General features: G+C 39.0%; 6 protein-coding genes and 1 long non-coding RNA gene across 7 annotated transcripts in view; 2 read left to right on the forward strand and 5 right to left on the reverse strand.

Moving 5' to 3' along the window:
• The window catches only part of LOC106106393, a 9,490-nt gene extending 7,467 nt beyond the window's left edge, over positions 1–2,023 (forward strand). Inside the window, exons 5-6 of the mRNA XM_013286969.1 lie at positions 375–534; positions 1,043–2,023. Coding sequence (XP_013142423.1) covers positions 375–534; positions 1,043–1,280 — 398 coding nt within the window. The 3' untranslated portion in view covers positions 1,281–2,023. The remainder of the gene's footprint in view (positions 1–374; positions 535–1,042) is intronic.
• Positions 2,024–2,671: 648 nt separating this feature from the next.
• LOC106106486 (RNA-binding protein 42) lies at positions 2,672–7,408 on the reverse strand. Its single transcript, XM_013287067.1, has 8 exons — positions 7,214–7,408; positions 7,066–7,132; positions 6,745–6,976; positions 6,070–6,267; positions 4,651–4,773; positions 3,905–4,021; positions 3,519–3,657; positions 2,672–2,964 (listed from the first exon to the last, which is right to left on the reverse strand). The coding sequence occupies exons 2-8, from the start codon at positions 7,110–7,112 to the stop codon at positions 2,828–2,830; spliced, it is 993 nt and encodes a 330-aa protein (XP_013142521.1). The 5' UTR covers positions 7,113–7,132; positions 7,214–7,408; the 3' UTR covers positions 2,672–2,827.
• A 256-nt stretch (positions 7,409–7,664) lies between these two features.
• On the forward strand, positions 7,665–9,025 carry LOC106106488 (RNA-binding protein 7). The gene is made up of 2 exons (XM_013287070.1): positions 7,665–7,950; positions 8,021–9,025. Exons 1-2 carry the CDS (start codon positions 7,864–7,866, stop codon positions 8,546–8,548), a joined length of 615 nt encoding a protein of 204 aa, XP_013142524.1. The 5' UTR covers positions 7,665–7,863; the 3' UTR covers positions 8,549–9,025.
• On the reverse strand, positions 8,948–11,038 carry LOC106106489 (transmembrane protein 136-like). The gene is made up of 4 exons (XM_013287071.1): positions 10,696–11,038; positions 10,149–10,377; positions 9,498–9,735; positions 8,948–9,099 (listed from the first exon to the last, which is right to left on the reverse strand). Exons 1-4 carry the CDS (start codon positions 10,904–10,906, stop codon positions 9,031–9,033), a joined length of 747 nt encoding a protein of 248 aa, XP_013142525.1. The 5' UTR covers positions 10,907–11,038; the 3' UTR covers positions 8,948–9,030.
• A 228-nt stretch (positions 11,039–11,266) lies between these two features.
• LOC106106554 lies at positions 11,267–15,430 on the reverse strand. Its single transcript, XM_013287154.1, has 3 exons — positions 15,398–15,430; positions 15,188–15,248; positions 11,267–12,673 (listed from the first exon to the last, which is right to left on the reverse strand). Exons 2-3 carry the CDS (start codon positions 15,220–15,222, stop codon positions 11,548–11,550), a joined length of 1,161 nt encoding a protein of 386 aa, XP_013142608.1. The 5' UTR covers positions 15,223–15,248; positions 15,398–15,430; the 3' UTR covers positions 11,267–11,547.
• Positions 15,431–15,446: 16 nt separating this feature from the next.
• On the reverse strand, positions 15,447–15,801 carry LOC106106556. The gene is made up of 3 exons (XR_001225809.1): positions 15,739–15,801; positions 15,590–15,645; positions 15,447–15,507 (listed from the first exon to the last, which is right to left on the reverse strand). It is a non-coding gene; the product is annotated as an uncharacterized LOC106106556 (long non-coding RNA).
• A 1,071-nt stretch (positions 15,802–16,872) lies between these two features.
• Positions 16,873–19,209, reverse strand: LOC106106394. The gene is made up of 2 exons (XM_013286970.1): positions 17,684–19,209; positions 16,873–17,032 (listed from the first exon to the last, which is right to left on the reverse strand). Exons 1-2 carry the CDS (start codon positions 19,207–19,209, stop codon positions 16,873–16,875), a joined length of 1,686 nt encoding a protein of 561 aa, XP_013142424.1.
• Between the last annotated feature and the right edge of the window lie 51 nt (positions 19,210–19,260).

The raw sequence follows: 19,260 nt of genomic DNA on the forward strand, positions 1-19,260 counted from the left end.
TCTCATTAGACCAACGATATCAGACAGGATTTATAAATTAGTTAAGTATTAGGTATAAGGCAACATATGTCACTCTTGTGTTTTAAAAAGTGTTTGATTCGATTCCAATCTATTCATCATTATCTTCCTCCTTATTCTACTCCCGTAGGGTCGGCGCAACAGGTTTTTGTCCTCCATATAACTCTATCATACGTCATCTCAGTCATCCTTCCCTTTTTGATTATGTTATCTATCTCTTTCTAGGTCTATCTCTACCGGTGTACCAATCGATTCCAATCATATTGTCCCTTAGGATTCCTTCGTGATGCATATACTACCTTTTAGACTCTAGTGGCAATGTAAATAACACGTGGTGATTGTGCTGTTGTTTGCAGACGAGGCGCTGTGCAGCCACGTGTGGTCGATCTGCTACCAGGCGGAGAGCCTGTTCCGCGTGCGGCAAGCGGCGCCGTGCGGCCGGCGCTGCTCCGTGCGCGTGCCGCCCGCGCGCGCCGCCGCGCTGCCCGTGCCGCTCGGCCAGCCCGCGCCCATGACGTACGTGCACGCTTCTTACCTCTCCACATTACCATCCTTTTATTTATTTCATTTACCACCCATCTGTACTTATACTGCATAGTAAATACCGTTTAACCTCACAACTTTTAGCTCCACACATATTTCACTACTTTTACAACATTTCTTATATTATATTAAATAGTAACTTCACCTTTTACCATTCCTCCAATTACGTAAAATAAACATAAAAACACTACAAATCACGTTAATAGTAACTGTCCTGGCTCTCAAAACCTAATCTAGATTATAAGTCTATTACTGTTTTAGTCATCTTTATAAAGCCCCGGTAGACTACAGACATTCGACCGATAGTTTGATAGGGTGAGACTGTGAAGTCAAAATCATATAAAACCATAACATTCACTCACTAATGAAGCAGCCGACTCAATTATCGCTTGAGTATGTAGTGTGTACGCTTGCCGATTTTCACCGACTTCCTAAGTTTGTCGTCTGTCTGTATATTTTTCATCGTTTTTTTGTATTTCAGAGCGTCCGGTGCGTACTGCGTGGAGGACTTCACGGCACCATTCTGTCCAGCGACGTCCGGCTTGAAGGAGGGCGACTTACGCTGCTGCCTCGACAAGCAGTACGCGGCCGCCGCCTCTGCCCCCGCGCCGCACCGCCCGCGCCCCCGCCCCCTCGTGCGCCTGCGCGCGCAACGACTCAAACCCGACCCCATAGACTACACTTACCCTGATAACGTCACAGACTATACCACAGAATGAGTATAGCTATACAAACTTTACAGTAGCTCGAATTTTAAGCAATAGCATAATGGTTGAAGATGATTGCCTAATTGATTTAAATATTAAATATATTTTACGATTATTTAAAACTGTTGCTCGCGACTGTGTCTACGTGAAATTAGAATATAGAGCCATGTATAACTGATAATGATGACTTTTTAATGGTGCAAAAGATTTTGAAATCGGCCCAGTAGTTTTTGAATTATTTCAATACATACAAAAATAAAAATCTTATATCTTCATTGCACTAGTACAGGCTAGAATAAATGAATTCAAAAGCGTAGTTTACTCAATGGATAGTAAGTCCATCTGGCGATATTCGCTGCGAACTCCGAGCCGCAATAAACTTTGAATCTCATAATACTTGTTGCAAACTTAAAGAATGCAATATCGCTTAATGGTTTAAGTAAATTAAGTTATGAGAATCAATGTAAGATATTGTGCGTTTTCACTGCCGAAATACTTGTAGAGAAAATTATTATTTTAGTTTTTCAAAGTTATGTAACAGACGACTAGTTCAGGCGGTACAAATTATAACCATGTAAGACATTGACTGATAATTATTTTTCTTTTGTAAGTTAATTTAATATTTTTTAGTTCTAATAGTTTTTTAATACTTTTACCGCCCTTAGGGTTCTTATCTTTAAGAAACTTAAAATGGTAAATTAACGATATAAAACCAAAGAATTTGGATAATTTTTAATAAATAAAATACAACTGGATTGAATTTATTTTATTTAAAAAATAACATTATCGCATTACATTCCTTTATGATAGAAAAGTGGTGAGAGTTAAAATGGCGGGTGTAAATTACGCTGTAATTTCGTTCTAGAGAAGGTACTATTTTACGCGAGGTACTAAATAGTACAAATTAGGTACATTTTTAGCAAGTGGTATAATTTAATTCGCTATGGTACACCCGCCATTTTGTCTCTTACTAAAAGTGACTTACTAAACAAAAGATGGAGCTTATTTTGCGAAATGTTGTTACTTGTCAAACAGGTGGCACTAAACTTGACAACGATAGTACCTTTCAGAGATACTACCTGTAAAGAACTTGTCTATTTTTTATGGAAGGTGGTAAATGAACAGTACTCAAACCATATTTATTAAGTAGATGAAATAAATTACCATATACGAAATAATTTAAACCCTACCACTTATTCTTTTTCGTTGTCCATCTTTTTTTTATTTTTCTGTTAATTTATTTTAGACAAAAAAAAACTCTTTTGTATAACTCCTTTGTTGTCTATGTCTATATGGACCGTCTATTTTGAAAGTGGTGAAGTCGATTTTCTCTTGATTCGAGAAAACGAGAGGTTTACATATCTGTTAAACATTTCATTTCATCATTACATATCTGTAAAATTTAGGCAAATTGTATAAAGTCTGGCAATGTTTCTATTGTTTTGTAAATCAATTTTATTATATACATTTGTTTGAGGTGAATTACTACATTAATAAATATTTCTGAGGTGCAAACTTACACCACTCTCAAAATAAACGGTCCATATATAAAATGCGTGTCAATGTTGGGCCTTGCCGGCCATCAGCAGCGAGAGCAGCGCCGCCTTCTCCTTCTCCTTGCGGCGCACCACGTCCAGCGCGCGGCTGCGCCACGTGCTCTTGCGCAGCTTTATGGGCCGACTGCCCACGTAGCGCCCTGCGCACACGTCACATGTCACACGTCACATGTCACACGTCACATGTCACACGTCTGTTGTCACATGTCACATGTACAGTCAAGGAAATACGCGGTATTACATTTATAGGACAAAATGCATTCAGTATTGTTTAAAAAAATTGGTACAGCTCTGGAGGATTGGAACAACACTAGTTCATTGGCATATACCTGCCCCCATGACAGCTGTCAATGTCATTCAGACATTAGAATTGCCACGACCACTTTCGCGTAATTTATCATTTCAATTAGTCCGAAACTAAGCATAAATCTTTCAACTCGACTTCTATATATTATATTTATAAACCACATTTCTAAGCCTTGTAGACTAATAATAAATATATTCAGTGCAACCAAGTTGTTAAGCAATTTTACTTTCACACGGAATGGAATAAAGTTTAAATTAGATTGAAAAGAAAATGGAGTTAAACTATAAATAATATTAAATGGACATTTCTTTTTCTAATTTTAACAAAAAGACTAACAGATGCACTATCCATGACATATAAAAATGAATCTAGTGTTTGTAAACTCACCGTCCATTTCTTTCATTGCTTTGATAAAATCCCCGGGATCCTTGAAGCTGACGAAACCGAATCCTTTGCTTTTGTTAGTTCGCTTGTCTCTGATCACCTTCGCGCGTTGGAACGACGTGTATTTACTGAACGTCCGCGTCTAAAAATGAAATACAGTAACTTAAATTTTCACAATTATTTACACATAACAAACTTAATGAAGAAGATGTTGACAACATCTATACGTTTACAAAAGAATAATTTAAAAAAAAATATGCTGCCATAGGAATATAAAAATTAACACAATTAAAAATAGTTTTAATACAAAATAAATTTAATTAACGAACATTCTCTGTTAATATATACAAGTATACCAAAATGATAAGACTAGAAATAGTAGTAATTACCAGCAGTTCATCGGTGACGTCATTACCGAGGTCTCCACAGAACATCCTGAAGTCATCATCAGGCCAGTCCAGCAGCGTCACGTCCTCCCACACCTGGCCCCCCGCCGTCCTGATCACCTGCCACAGTACTCAGGCATCATCACCAGCTCACTATACGTCCCCACCGAGGGGCTCAGAGCTTACCCTAAATTAGGAGGGCCTACGCCATAGTCAACCACGCTGGCCCACTGTGGGTTGGTTGACTTTACACAAGTCTTTGAATTTCTTTGCAAAATAAAAAAATGTAGCTTATGTGTCCTTTCCGACTATATTTATCTGTGCCAAATTTCATAACAGAGAAGTATTAAGCCATTCTAGATATAACTTTTAACAAACATTCATCCAGCAAAATTTTCGAGATTACTCAAACGCGTCGCTAGTCAACGAAATTTAAAAGGGGCAAATAGTAAAATTTTTCTTTTCATTCAAAGTATGACATATAAAAGGTAGTCCAATATTTTCAATGAAATGGGTATTTTTAGTGTTGTAAACATTAAAAGGCTTTATTTACATGTATTTCATCGTCTTTAATATTCCTTTGGTTCTTTTTTAGACACCCATTTTTCCTAAAGTGACATTTTGACATCCTTATATTACTTATATGTATATTACAGCCAGTATGTATTAATTGTAGATCAAACCTCCTTATCAATCCACAACAGTTAGTATCTTTTTTACATATTCTATATTCTCAGTAGTTACTTTACCTTTCTGTGTTTCTTCTCCTTCTTGAGTTTGGGCGCAGTGTCCTGCGGCGGCGGCGGCGGCGCGGGCGGCGGCGTCGGCTCGCGCTGCACTATCACCTCCGGTACCGGCGAAGGTTCACGTTTCTACAAAGTTTAATACAATATGATTAAAATATCACACCAAAACATTTAGAAATCGATAATTTCTTTACTATAATAACAAATATAATGTGTAATCTATGTGAAAAATGTTGTTTGGTAACTTTTATACTAAGTGATTGCTGGGGGAGGCCTACATTCAGCAGTTGATGACCTAAGACTGATGATCATCTTCCCCAGCTCACTAAATATGCCCACCGAGGGGCTCGGAGCCAACCCTATTAAGGGGGGAGACTAGGCCATAGTCAACCACGCTGGCCAAGTGAGGGTTGGTTGACTTCACATATATCTTTGAATTTCTTCGCCGATATGTGCAGGTTGCATCACAATGTTTTCCTTCACCGTAAGAACGTCGGGTAAATTATGTACATATGAAAATTCGAAAATCACATTCGAACCCAAGACTTGTAGATTAAAAGTCAAGTGTTTAAACCACTGAGTCACCGACACTCTCTAAGACTGATAATGAAGATTTATTTTTATTTATTTATTTATTCCAAATATATTAAATACATTCTCTACGTCTTTTACTTTGATGTTGATGTTATTATCTTATATGTACTATCAGGGATTCTGGTGGTGTATCACTTTATAAGTTTTCTATGTATTGAGTCGACAACACAGAAAATACCCAATATGAGACAGTTTTAAAATATGTGTGATAAAATATCAATCAGTGGTACACAGCTTATTGCTTATTGCTTGTTAGTATCCCATCTTTTGTACAAATTACTGCAATCTAATTGGTTATTTGCTAGAAGAGACAAAGTTAACCTTGCTCAATAAGGCAAATTTTCTATAAATGAACACCACAAAAGTCCTGACTGTACATAATTTATACGTTTTAACTTGAAATAATATCAGCGGTCAGTTTTTTTTTTATAATATAAGGTGACAAACGAGCAAGCGGCCACATGAATCCACCGAAACAGAAAGCAACCTCTGCCCATAAACATTCGCAATTACAGATGCGTTGCCTATCCTTAATTGACAGAGGAGACGCACATAAAGAGGACATTTCCCCTTCCTATGTGTCTCCTCCACCGTCAAATCCACTTTTCCTTCCCATCCTTTTCGTCCTAAGAAATGGGTGGAAATACAAAGGGGCTAAAATTAAGCCTCCGGCACCACACTCATCAGACGAAAAGTGGAATTGCTCCCACTTCACGTCTGTATTCTGTGTTGTTGTGGTATTTCACCGGGCGAGCCGGCGCATTCATGCTAAGATGTTAAAGCGGGCTCTACCACTATTAAATAACACTATTTAGTACTTGAACATACCCTCTTTTTGCCTTCTTTCTCTTTCTTGTCATCATCATCTTTAGGTTGTTTGTACAGTTTGGGTGCAGCAGAGAGCACAATAGGCTGCGGCTTCGGTGGAGGAGGAGGGACCAGCTGTGGTCCTGGTAGCCCTGGTCGGAGGAATGGCATCGGGCCAGGGTATGGATCCGAATGCTCAGAAGGTCTTAATCTTTGCACCTGAAAAGTTGACAATTTGCTTTTTTATATTTACATGAACATTAGTAAATTTATTCACTAAAGATGCTAGAATTAAAAAAAAAAAATTTGATTTGCTTAAAACACCCATATTAATTCTAAGAGCAATATAATGTATCGTAAGGCAGTTTTAAGCAGAATCGTATAACAGGGGTAACAATTTATAAAAAACTTAAAATTTTACAATTACATGCATTATGTTGCATTCACATACACAAATGACTTTAATTAAATAAAACACAGAAGCTAAACAAAATTATTAATGAAGCAAATGGATTCAAAGGCCCCAATAAAAAAGCAATTATTTTAGAAACCATATGCATTGTGAGTAGGATCCTGTCTCTGCAGCCTTGACCACTGGTTGCTTAAGTCTTCGTATTGTGCAGCCGATGCACTATTTATTTACAATATGTTTTATTTTTGTTATATGATATGTAAAATATATTATAAAGTGAATACCGAAGCTGGGACCATGAGTGAAGATGTTTGTGGCACTCCAGGGTACATGAGGCTGGACCCCATCATGCCATTGTCCATGACAGGTGAATCGTAAGGCGGTGGCAGCAATGTGGGAGGCGGCGGCGGCGGCGGCACGCGCTCCAGCCGCTGCTGAGCTGCCCCAAATGTACTTGAGCTGATCACCGCTCTGGGGCCCGTCGCAATCTCCCCACCAGATATCTCCGCTTCAAACCTGACAATAATTTGGAGACATTGCTTCAAAATCTCGTCGAAGATTAGCAAGTGCAAGTAAATGATTCTCGTTTTGAAAACCAATCTTACCTTGACATCTCATCTTGCATTTGTTGAAATTTGTTAGAATCATCCATTGTTCACCTCTTTGTTTGACCTTTAAAAGAAGCCCAAAAATTACAAGTAATGAGAACTATCTGTTATCATTTAATTATTGTTGAGGTCCGCCGATACGTACACATAAGTCCATCTTGATGTTTTGGATGTCTTTAATTAAAGTATATTCAAACAACCGTATTTATTATTTGTAATGTCACAATGATATGTACTCAATTAAATAAAATATCAACAATTACAATAACAAATTAGGTTAAATTCAATGAAATAGTTATTATAACTATAGAAAAACGTCAGACATAGGTTATGAGTTGAGTTTCATAGATAATAAATAATAAGTAGAGCACAGAACACAGATATTGAGTTTTTGTCTTTTTTATTTTTGAGATTTTTAGTTTCAAAGTCTCAGAGTCTGGAAGGGTTTTAATATTTTTGTAATTCACTCAAAAACATTTATTGTGCCTGATATGCTGAAGTATGATTATCTCGCGAGGTGTTTTTCTCTTTACAAAAATAGAAAAACTTTTGACAGCTGCGCGTGGCGTGACATTTTTAAACCTGTCAAACTTACTATTCACTATTACTCTTTGCGTTTTTCACTTCGCGATTGTGACATACGTTTGTTTTCTTTTAATTAACGTTGGATCCTAATTGAATTGCTAATGGTTATTGTAAAGAGTTAGAAATGGTACCGAACTATTCTTGAAGTGAGTACCAAGATTGGTATATTTTACGACGTTAAACTTATCGTAAAATATAACTTTTGCTACGATGATTGAAGAAGACAATAAAACCCTTTGGTGTGGCAATCTATCTGAACAGGCTACCGAAGAGTTACTTTATGAACTCTTCCTACAGGTAAAATAAGATTATCACAGTAACTTGTATGTTTTTAAGTCAATGTTTTATTTTTTCTTCCAATTCGCAGGCTGGACCATTAGAAAAAGTTCGGATACCAAGAGAAAGAGATGGGCGTCAGAAAAATTTTGCATTTATCACGTACTGCCATGAGGTGTCTGTTGCTTATGCATTACAATTGTTTCGAGGGACAGCATTATTTCATAGGACATTAAGTCTGCAGGGCCGAGGCCGGTTGATGCCTTTACCTCCACCAATAAGGAGCTACGGTCCAGAACCTATAGACTTCATGTACCAACATAATATTGCAAATCAATTTACACATATGACAGAACGATTATCAGATGAAGCTCGCCATATTATTCAATATCCTGTTCAAAGAAATGATTATAATGATAAATTGTCAATTGCCAGTTTACAGGGTAATTGGTCACACAGACATCACCCTTATTACTCAAAGGATAAGGGTCATAAAGATGACTTCCAGCCAAAGGATAAACACAATGACAATCATAAAAGTAGGGGTAAACAGCATAATAACCGCTGGAGAGACAGAAGGAATAATAAAAAGAATAGTGGTTATCATAGAAGAGATTAAGAGAAATATTTCATGTCTACACTTTTAATGAAAAAAAATGAAGACTGTTTCTACAGGAAGTTGACTAGAATGTCTTTATTAAATGGATTATGTGTAAAACAATTTCATATGTTAAGTATGATTTCGACCATTACATGGGACAAAGTGTTTTTTACAAAAGTTTGTAGTAATAAATGTTTATCCAATAGTGATATTCCAATAAGATAACATCTTTTTGGTTTTTAATTTAAATATGTAATATTTTTGATATTCTTTGACAAAAACTTTCAAAGTAAACATTTTGATACTAATATCAAAATGTTCTTTCTGAAATTCAGTTCCAACACCTAAATGTTGGAACTGAATTTCAGTTTCAATAAAACAAACATTTTATTTTAGAAACAAAGTAGTTTTGTTTTATATTTACCTTTTTTTTAACTTTAATTGACAAAGTACTTTATTGTGCAATTGAAAATTTTAATAAAATATTTTTAACCCAGAATTTACGAAGCTTGTTGCTGTTCTGGTAATTTAGCTTCCATTTCATTTCCTCCTATACTTTTAAATTCCTCCTGAAAACACATTAATTAAATCTTACTAATCTTATAAATGCGAAAGTTTAGATGGATATATGTTTGTTAGAGTTTGTAGCCTAAAAGGCTGAACGGATCTCGGTGAAATTTGGCATAGATGTAGAGGATAATCTGGAAGAACAGATAGCCTATTAACTTTTGTTTTTTTTTGTTAATTTTACACGGACGCAGTCGCGGGCGAAAGCTAGCATATATAAACTTCCTCAATAATAATTTTTTAAGTGTTTGTTACAAAATGTCTCATGAGTTAATTGCCTTTACGATAAATTTATCAGTCATATTCAGCATTTAAAACGTAAGCAAGTATGAGTTTACTCTTTCTATGTCATTTTCAAATTGAAATAAATAAAGTTGCAAAATTAACAATATACACTTACAATTCTGTTTCTATATTTGTACATCACATACCCCAAGATTTCGTATATGAATGCTAAAGAAACCAAGTACAGTGAAACAGTTATGATTTTTTCGTGTGGGCCAAAAGCGTCGGAGAGCAATATTTTGTATACCAAGTAAGTGCCAAGGCATCCTCGGAGCAATATGAACAACACTAGGTACGATATTTCCACCACATAATATAAGAAAGATTCATTATATCCCCCGTCGCGGAGAAACCTGTTAAAATACCAAAATCTATGGTATACTGTTGCATTAACATTGTAAAGAGAAAAGATTTGCATTTTTGTATGTATTGCAATAACTCAAAAACTACTAGGCCGATTTCAAAAACTCTTACACTATTAAAAAGTTAAGTTATCAATGAATAACATAGGCTATATTTTTTAATTTCACTCGAGGCAAGTCGCAAGCAACAGCTAATTCATAATAATTTAACTGAGACTACTTTGGAATTTCGGTCCTTCGATGTTAGACTATATTCTTTCTAAAGGTTAGGTCCTATACAACTTACAAATTTAACCTGGAAAACAGTAATAAAAAATATGACTTCACTAGTTTTCAAAATGTACTTGAAAATCTACGTTAATTTATTGAAGCTATTCATGAGAATTCGGATAAAAGATACGTACCATCTTGTTTGTAAAAGGGGATTCGTGACCTCTAATAATGCGATGGTGCAAGCGAATGTACACCCAGTGTTCTCCATGCTAAGGTACATATTTATGGCGATGATCGAGCATAGGTGATGGAAGAGCATAGTGTAGCTCTTACTCCAGTACAGCAAGCACCAGAGGAAGTCGAATGTAAAGTAGCCCCACGACCAGAACATAAGAGCGTATTGCCACCATGATAGTCTCACTGTAAAATGCCTTAACTGTTAAATTAAGTAAAACTTGACATAGGTATGATCTTAGATTCGAGATCTATAATTAAAGAATTTCAAGGGGATAGCATTGTATTGTACTTTACATAAAAAGTAAATAAAAAAATTGGGATGTAGAGAAAGTCTGTTTATCAACTGAATTTTCTAAAAAAATGTAAGCGTGGTTCTACAAGCAATCAAGTCACAGTATAATCGAGATTAATCAGTTGACAAGTAGAAGATCTTACATAGCTCCACTAGCTAAATTTTCTTTTTTGGATACTTGAAAAGAATTAATACTCGTAGTTACTTACTTGTAAGACATGATCGCGTTAGTTGGTTTACATTGCACTGTGCTAGGCCTACGAACGCGGCCACAGAGCCATGTAGCAGGGTGACCGCGCGTGAACACCACTCCGGACTGCGCTTGGAGTCCACCGCCAAATGTAGGTATAGTCCGGTCCACAACAGGAATGATATTAACTTGGTCAACGATGTCGCTGATAGTTCAGATTTTGCTTCCATTCGTAGAACCGGTTGGGTTTGGGTTTTAAATTGCTCGGTTTGTTTTCATTTCAGTGGTTTGTTGTTGTGGTTGATTTGGTAATTTTTGATCGCTCACATGACGGATTTAATGTTGTCAAGTAATTAAAAAAGTTTAGGTCGTATATGAGAAATCTATAGTTTTCTCTTACAACTTTCTTTTAAACAATTTCTTACATCAAAATTGTTGTTTTGCTGATTTGAAAAATGTAGACGATTCTATATTATCGTACAAAGGAAAAATTAATTATTAAAATTATTACCGCTTGAGTGTAGTTAAAATTGAATTTTGCATCGGAAGGAAAGATTTATTATGTAAATCATTTATTCACGTTTATACAAATGTTATAGCTACAAAAATACCTTTCGCACAGTTCAGTCATTTAACGATTTAACAAATCTCTTTCCTCTTTATTGCATTTCCTATTGTAGCACAGAGCGACTTAAATATAAACAGAATGAATTAAAAACAAGGTACCAGTTAGCAAGATTCTATATACATCAACGCCCTTTCGTTTTAGTAGACCATGTTTTATCACATTGTAACAAAGTTTTTTACAGACACATTAGTTATTAGTTTTATAAAAATATTTAAATTAAAAGGTATTTTTAAACTCCCAATATTACCGGCAGCGAAGTTTATCGACATATTTCTCTATCGCTCTATACCTAGTTGGCGGCATAGCGTCTTTTAACATTTGAGGAAACCGCGAGTCCTCAGCGAGCGCCAGCCAGAGGTGCCTCGCGTGCGCCCGCGCCTCCGCACTCGCGTCGCCCAGCAGTTCCCCCGTCGCACGCAGCAGCAGTGTGCGCGGCTCCACCGCCATGTCCAGCGTCGGCGAGGCGCCGTTATGTCGCACCAGAGCCGCCAGCGCCTGCGCCGCCGCCGCGCGCACCGGCCCCGCGCGGTGTCCTGCGCCACGTCGCGCCAACGCCACGGCCGCGCGAGCCCCAACGCCACCGCACGCTATACGCCTTAACGCACTTGTTGCATCTGCTCGTAAGAACCTATTCACGTCGGCACACCGTTCTAGCAGCGCTCCCGTCGCCTCGTCCAGCTCCGGGTCGAGCGCGCGCCCGCGATACTCGAACAGCGCACCGAGGGTAGAACACGCCGCCCTGGCTACTTTGGACCGCAGCGAGCGGGCATGCGTGGCCGCCGCGCGGGTCGCTGCTCGCCAGCTGCTGGCGGGGGCACGCGCCGTTATGTCCATGGCCATCTGTTCGGTTTCCAGCAGTCCCGTCACAATGGCCTCCCAGTCCTCGTGCCGCGCTGGCATAATGCATTCCGCGAGCGCAGTTCGTACATCTCGTTCCCCTAAACTTCGTCTTCCGCTGCTCTCGCGGGCCAATTCCGGCGATATCCTAGCACTTTTCACTGGACTCGAAGGTTCACTTTTACTTTTAGAAACGACTGAAGATTTGCCACTAAGATGTTCGAGCTCTATAGATTCAATCGTTTCAACACTAGATTTTTGTACTTCAATAGTTTCTTTGACACTTTCTGTGGGAATCTCTTCTGTCTTTATTTCTTCGCCATGAAGGGAAGGATTAGACTTTTCCGAGACGTCCTCGACTTGTAGCGAAGGCGACTTAGGTGGTGACGAAGCGGTATCTTCTTCGGTTATTTGCGTTTCTACATTTTTATCGTCTTCATTTTCAGGAACTTTGTTTTCACTCTCAATTGGAGTTGCGACAATAGGTGTTGTCTCTATGTCATTAGCCGTATTGGTTAATGAGCTCGAGTCTCTGGAAATGAAAAGAGAAAACTAATGTTATGAACATATTAAACAAAAAATTGTTGTGTTGTTGATATGTATTTCTTAACACATCGTGCAAAGTGTGTCAGGTGTGCCGTGGGGGCGTAGCCCTATTGCGGCAAGTTATATCGTGTAACATAGTTTAAGTTGGCGAGGGTGTTACCGCGTGTGCGGGGGCAGGTCGGCGACGAGGTCGGGCCGTACGGACGCGGTGTTCCGCCGTTGGGAACAGCAGCACAGTAGCATGCCCACTGCCCGCGGCCGCGGCGCCTCCGCGACTGATTCACTGACACTGACGCGCCCCGACCTCCCCGGCCACTCGACACCCCCTGTCTACTCCGCATTCAATCGCTCTATGTGGGCGTGTTGATGAACTCACTACAAACATTGCTGCCGCTATCGCCTGCATATTATGCAAATAACCTGACTACAGATATGCGACTGCTAAATCGCTAATGTCAAGTTTAACGTTAACTTGATAACTTTAGTGCTAACTATGAAAAACGTATTATATTTTCCTTTTCACGTTATGTTTCTTGTAATTCTCGATATTGAAACCAATAAAAAATGGCACATAATATGTGCGAGTACTTTTCATGTTAAATTACCTATAGTAGTCACCTTTACAACAGGCGTATGTACGACTTTTAGAATTCTAGACTATGTTACTCTATCCGCCAAGTCATTGTTATTCTAGACCATGAATTTGTAAGTGTTTATTAGCCGTTAAACGTCTCGCTAACCCAATTCAAGATCTATTAGCCGATGTTTGTCCATTTGAAGTGGAACGATCAGGCGATAGCAGTAAATAGGTCGTATACAAACGCCCTCAATGGAAATCGAGCTATTACTTCGACTTAAATGTGGGTCAGTGGTGGCACGCAATTACATTTAGTGTTACGTCTATTAGTTTTTTTAATACGTGCGTGCTAAGTACTAATATAAACCCCTGATACGTCGCCGTTGCCAGTCGAGATTTTAATCACATTGTATTAATAGCGAAAAAACTGTTCTGAAAAACCCAAACGTCTGGATTAGCGACCTACTAACCTCTTTAAGTCGGTGCAAACTGCATACGATTGTATTGTTTATTGGAGCAAAAAGCGAGAAGCAATTACTCGTACTAATGAAGTCTTTAGCTTTCAAATCTAACCCTTTATCTTTACTGGAACATACATTGGAGAATAAAAGAAAATTTGTCACCCTATCTTCCTTTCGTATTGAATCCTATCTTAAGAAATAAAAATTTGTAGCGTGCGTATTTTCATCGCGTAGCACTGGACAAAATATGTTTCTTGCGTAGGCAAGTATCCCCGTATTACCTACTCGTATCTATCGCGTAGCGTTGCTACGTAACGCTACGTCCAAACTTTGGCCCTTTCTTAACCTTCAATCAAGTCGCTTTCATTGAAGGACTCGACTCAAATCGCCTTACATTTTCGTACCAATGAAGTCACCCGGTGAGGTTGCTGTGTTAGTCATATATCGATTTAATGTTAGTAGAATTGGGGCTGACACCTATTGTTGAGGGAGTGATTAGTATATTACGCGAATTCCTAAAGAATCGGTTAAGGTTGTAATCAAATTATCTTATTTCTTACTAATATTATAAATGCGAAAGTAGTGTTTGTAGTCTAAACTACTGAACGGATCTCTGTGAACTTTGACACAGCGGTAGAACATAGCCTGAAAGAATTCATAGACGACTTACAATTTTTATCAATTCCACGCGTACGGAGTTATGAGCGAAAGCTAGTAGTATAATTATTGTTAAATAAACACAGAGTTAGTAACATTTTGTACTAGCGGTATTTCTCAGCTAATAATTTAAAAAAGTAACCTTTAATATTCCCGCCTTTATTAGTTACGTTATGACATGTGAGCATTTCGGTGAACAACACCCACTTTGCTGCTGTCAGCTGAATTAGTTCTCATTGTATCAAGGTCCACAGTAAATGTTAGGGCAATTCAAATCAAGAAATACGACCGGTATTAATTAGAAATACTTTTCGTATGTATGTGTGTAGCTACTTCTAGGTTTGACCTGAATTTTTCAAGTTTGTATGGTTTAGTGTATTCGATGTTTTCATGAGTATGTTAGTGTGAAAATATCACTAGATTTAGCTTTTTGTCGTCCTCTAAGAAGTGAACATTGAGAGGTTTTGTTTAGTTCGGATGTATTTTTAAAGATATTTATTAGGCTTATGTACGTGTTCACAACTTTTTATGGTGAAAAAAGATCACTAAATAATGTTGTGTTACAGCCAAAATAAGCCATGTTACAAATACCTCGAGTACGTACTTGATTTTATTAAATCTAAACGGTGATTAACACAATCACTGTTTACCCGGCTCGTTAACGAATAGTTAATCCGGGGTTTAACAAAAGCTTTGTTAGTGATTCATGATAACATTTTTCTGTCGTAATAGATAGTTCGATCTATTTTAATAAAAAAGCAAAAAATTTATTTTTAACTTTGCAATAAGAATGCCAAAAACTTACCTATCGCTTAATTCAATGGGCGACAAAGGTTTCATTATTACATCTCTTGCTTGTGTGACACCTGAAACAAATAAAAACATTTGTAATTCATTTAAATTGTTTCTTTTTTTTCTTTTCGCGACTTTCACTCCTAGAGGTGATTTAATATTTAAAACCTAGATTTTTTAATTGTTTACTAAAATTGAATTATGGTATGAAAGTATAAGTTACTGGGCAGTGGCGCGGAGTCGGGCAGCGGGCGCAGGCGGCGCGGCCTGGCCGGCGGCGCCGCGGGCGGGGTGGACCGCGCGCGTCTCGTCGCCACCGGTAGCTGGGAACTTCTGATGGAAAGTTTCATATTTATACACTTGTCATGAATGGTAGTTAGTAAGATCTTTGGTTAAAATTTAGTTCAGTAAGTACCTGCTAAAGTGACTCGGTCGAATATTTTCAATCGGCTTGTTCAATCTTTCGCGAAGCTGTAGACGATATTGTTTATGATGTTAATTTTGTAAAGATTAAGTCCACCATAAGTTCAAGAATTTGTGACCGAATACCATGTTTTCGGTTACCTGTCGACAGAATGCATCAGCGCGCGCGGAGGCGGCGAGGCGGCGGCGCACGGCGGCCATGACCGCCGCGCGCGCCACGCACAGCGCCGCGCGCAGCTGCCCTGACTCCGCTTGCTTACTGTCACACATCTGGACAACATTACACAGCTTAAATATCTCTAACGGAGAGTTATATAATACAACATTGTGATGTAGTTCGCAATTGAAATGCATTTATAGAACTATATTTTTGGGGATATAACAAAATTTTCTAGTTCTCAAAACGTAAGTTTTTTAAATTATAAGGTGGCAAACTAGTATGCGTCCTCCTGAATCCGCCTAAAAGCGAAGCGACCGTTGCCTATAGTCATACGCAATTGCAGATGAGTTTCCTACTTTTAATCGACGGATGAGACGTACAAAAAGGGGATATTTCCCTTTCCAATCTCTTCCACCGTCAAATCTAAAGAAAAGCCAGTCCATTCGAAATATGATATAAATAAAATACTTATGTATGTGTTTGACTTACTCCAATCATATCAGGATCGAATATGAGATCAATTAGATGATGCAGTGCAAGTCGCTGTAACAACGCATGCGGTAGTGCTGCGGGCGGCGGGTCGCGGGCTATGCGCGTCACTAACGCGGGCAGCAGCTGCCGCGCGCAAGAGCTGCTCACGCCCCGCACTAGCGCGCACACCGCGCCCTCCGCCGGGGCACGCGTCGCCGGCACCTACACTCAAACATAAGGAAAATTTAACAGAGATATAGCACTATTATTTAAAGACAATAAAATAAATATGTTTTAAATAAAATTCCTATCTATAGTATAGTAACTGACCGCGTCGCTGAGCGCCCACATGTGTTGCACGAGTGAGAGCGCTGCGGGCTCGGCTCTACGCACGCTGCCCGGTTCCAGCAGAGCGCTGTGCAGCTGGTCGGCCGCCCGTACAGCCGCTATCCAGTTCTCCTAATAAAAGAACATTTACTACAATATGCATAAGGTCTAAAATCGCCTCATAACGTCTGTGCGTTTGCGATGCAGAGGTTATATGTATGTCTGTCCATAAAAAACGTCTTTGCGTTTATCGTGTGGCACTTCCCATTGGCTAAGCAATGATGTACCACTGACGCTTATCCCGTGTGGCATCTATTTTAGTATTTTAAACTAACCGTATTATGCAGCTGATCGCAGACGTGTGGCGGCATAATATCCAGGTCCTCCCAGTCGTAGCGGCGGCGTAACGGGGATGCCGCGCGAGGCGACAGCATCAATGACTCGGGAGGGGATGCAGCCACCAAGTTCAATACGAACCTACGGCATACCACATAGATGTGTCTATTACTGCATATATTAAATACCACCCTAATGATTAAGGACTACTTATTATGCAGTCCTGGGTTCAACGCTGCCAAAGATAATTAAACGTATCTTATTACAATTTAAGCTTATTTGGCTAGATTACAATCGCATAGTGTTAAAGTACTGTTGCACGCTAAGTCATACTTTAAAACTTATTTGGTTTAAAACTGTAATTTTCTCTGAAATACATAAGGCAATTCTATACTTGTTATTTTAAACTGTAGCTCCATAGAGACAGAATAGACCTCGTGCCTAATTCTATCAGCCTACGCTCAAATAGATTGTGCTGGGTCGAAGGATGCGAGTTACGCAGATTTGACTAGTAAATTGCTTAAAGTACCTATTCTCATTATCTTTATGTCTGTAGTTACGTAATGGTACGATGATATCCATTACTAGAATAAAACAATTACTAAAAAAATCAATAATTAAACGACTATATTTGATGACACACGCATGTTTACGACTTAGCTATTAGTTATCTGTAGTAACTTAACATTCAAAGATTACGTTAAAATTGGACCTTTAATCATTCTGTTTGTTCAGTGTCTTTTAACAGTGCTTACTCTAATTTGCAAATACTATTGTGTGGTTGTTACTCACCCATCCTTTTCTATATGAACTCTAGTTTGTTGTCTTGTTGGAGAAACCGATGGGCTTCGCTGAAGATTGTGGAGTACTTCCACTTCCTTGTGTGCCTCTACAGGACTGGGAATTTTCTCAGGCGATCGTACTTCAGATAACGTCAACGCGAATTTAGATGTATCCCGAACCTTTGCATTATCAACGTCAGTTTTCTTGTTGAAATAATCGTATAACTCACTCAATGATTTTGATTTTGATTTGATTGTATTATTAACCGAATCGTTCTGTTTTCGATTACGATTGTGAATTACAGGAAGAGGTATTGCACTCTTTTTGACGTGATTCGTTCGAAACTCTCGTTCGACCGTTTCTCGTTTGATTTCGTTCATTTTATTGACAATATTTGGGGTAGTCGGTAAAACTACTTCTATGCTTTTTTCTCGCATCATAGAGTTATGATTGCTGTCTTCTTCACTAGTGGTTATGTTATCGCTATCAGGTGTTCGAATTTTAATGCTTTCTCCGCCAAACCTTACTTTCTTCACAACAACATCCGAATCTTCTGATTCCTCATCGCTATATTTTAACATATTTCGATCGATGCTGTCATCGTCGTCGCTCCCCGTGTTCTTCTCTGACTCAGTTTCGTTTTGTTCTAGCACCGTCATTGTGATAGCTGTATCCGAGTCGAACTTTATTTCCGTCTCTATTATAACTTTTCCATAATTGTTCGTATAATAAGGCATTGCGTAAGATTCTTCTGACGAAGAATCGGAGGGGAAGCGAATAGGGGCTTTGAAATTATTATTATTAAAACTGTGATTCATCTTGATATGCTGTGAATCTCGATTGCCGTAACTTCTTCTTGGAGCGTAGTACACATCGAGAGAATCTTCGTCGAATTTATCGCAGAGTACACGGAATTTGTCCTGCACCTTAGGATCCAATCTTGAGAAGGCTAACATATAATCTCGCGGTCCACAAATTCTTCGAAGTTTCATAAGAGAACGGAGAGCGACATCTCTGTGTACGGAATTAAATAGTTTATCCCCTAAAATATTAAAAATTGGGAACATATCTAAACCTGGGTTTCTACGTTTAAGGATAGCCATCACAGACGGAATCGATAGAACTAAGCCTGTTATAACATTTACTTTGGTATCGAAGCCTGAGGAAAGGGGTCTGATATTATTATAAGAGCATTTATCTATAATTGCACTAGCGGCACATTCTGTATCTTCGCAGTAGTTGCAGAAAACTTTAAGAGCATCTAAGGCGGCCTTCCTTACGTTCGGGGAGCCATGTCCTAAGTTATCGATGACTTGATCGAATGGGAAGGAGAGAGCGTTTCCTGATAGCGGCAGGAGATCAGCGAGCACTCTGAGGGCATGAAGACGCACTTCCCACTCAGGATGCACGAGGCGGTCTCTGATGGCCACGTAGAGCAGGTCGACGTCGAGGTCGGGCGGCAGCGCGCGCGCCCGCAGCACGCGATCCCATAGCGGGGCGAGCGGCGGCGGCGGCGGCGTGCCCGGCAGCTGCATGGCGCGCGACTGCCGGCCGCGTCCGCGTGCCCGCCCGCGCCGCACAGCGCC

The sequence above is a fragment of the Papilio polytes genome, unplaced genomic scaffold (genome assembly GCF_000836215.1).
Source record: "Papilio polytes unplaced genomic scaffold, Ppol_1.0 DF822178.1, whole genome shotgun sequence".
In the NCBI taxonomy this organism is placed as follows: domain Eukaryota; kingdom Metazoa; phylum Arthropoda; class Insecta; order Lepidoptera; family Papilionidae; genus Papilio; species Papilio polytes.

What these genes read in the sequence shown, in the direction of transcription:
- LOC106106486 (XM_013287067.1), bottom strand. Translation starts at nt 7,112, where the DNA reads ATGGATGATTCTAACAAATTTCAACAAATGCAAGATGAGATGTCAAG. An exon ending in AGGAGAAGAAACACAGAAAG is followed by an intron (nt 4,022 to 4,650) that starts GTAAAGTAACTA and finishes GTACTGTGGCAG; the next exon opens with GTGATCAGGACGGCGGGGGG. An exon ending in ACGTCACCGATGAACTGCTG is followed by an intron (nt 3,658 to 3,904) that starts GTAATTACTACT and finishes TTTCATTTTTAG; the next exon opens with ACGCGGACGTTCAGTAAATA.
- LOC106106488 (XM_013287070.1), top strand. Translation starts at nt 7,864, where the DNA reads ATGATTGAAGAAGACAATAAAACCCTTTGGTGTGGCAATCTATCTGAA. An exon ending in TTTATGAACTCTTCCTACAG is followed by an intron (nt 7,951 to 8,020) that starts GTAAAATAAGAT and finishes TCCAATTCGCAG; the next exon opens with GCTGGACCATTAGAAAAAGT.
- LOC106106489 (XM_013287071.1), bottom strand. Translation starts at nt 10,906, where the DNA reads ATGGAAGCAAAATCTGAACTATCAGCGACATCGTTGACCAAGTTAATA. An exon ending in CCCCTTTTACAAACAAGATG is followed by an intron (nt 9,736 to 10,148) that starts GTACGTATCTTT and finishes GTATTTTAACAG; the next exon opens with GTTTCTCCGCGACGGGGGAT. An exon ending in ACAAATATAGAAACAGAATT is followed by an intron (nt 9,100 to 9,497) that starts GTAAGTGTATAT and finishes ATGTGTTTTCAG; the next exon opens with GAGGAATTTAAAAGTATAGG.
- LOC106106554 (XM_013287154.1), bottom strand. Translation starts at nt 15,222, where the DNA reads ATGAAACCTTTGTCGCCCATTGAATTAAGCGATAG. An exon ending in CCCATTGAATTAAGCGATAG is followed by an intron (nt 12,674 to 15,187) that starts GTAAGTTTTTGG and finishes TTTCATTTCCAG; the next exon opens with AGACTCGAGCTCATTAACCA.
- LOC106106394 (XM_013286970.1), bottom strand. Translation starts at nt 19,209, where the DNA reads ATGCAGCTGCCGGGCACGCCGCCGCCGCCGCCGCTCGCCCCGCTATGG. An exon ending in GTTCATATAGAAAAGGATGG is followed by an intron (nt 17,033 to 17,683) that starts GTGAGTAACAAC and finishes GGTATGCCGTAG; the next exon opens with GTTCGTATTGAACTTGGTGG.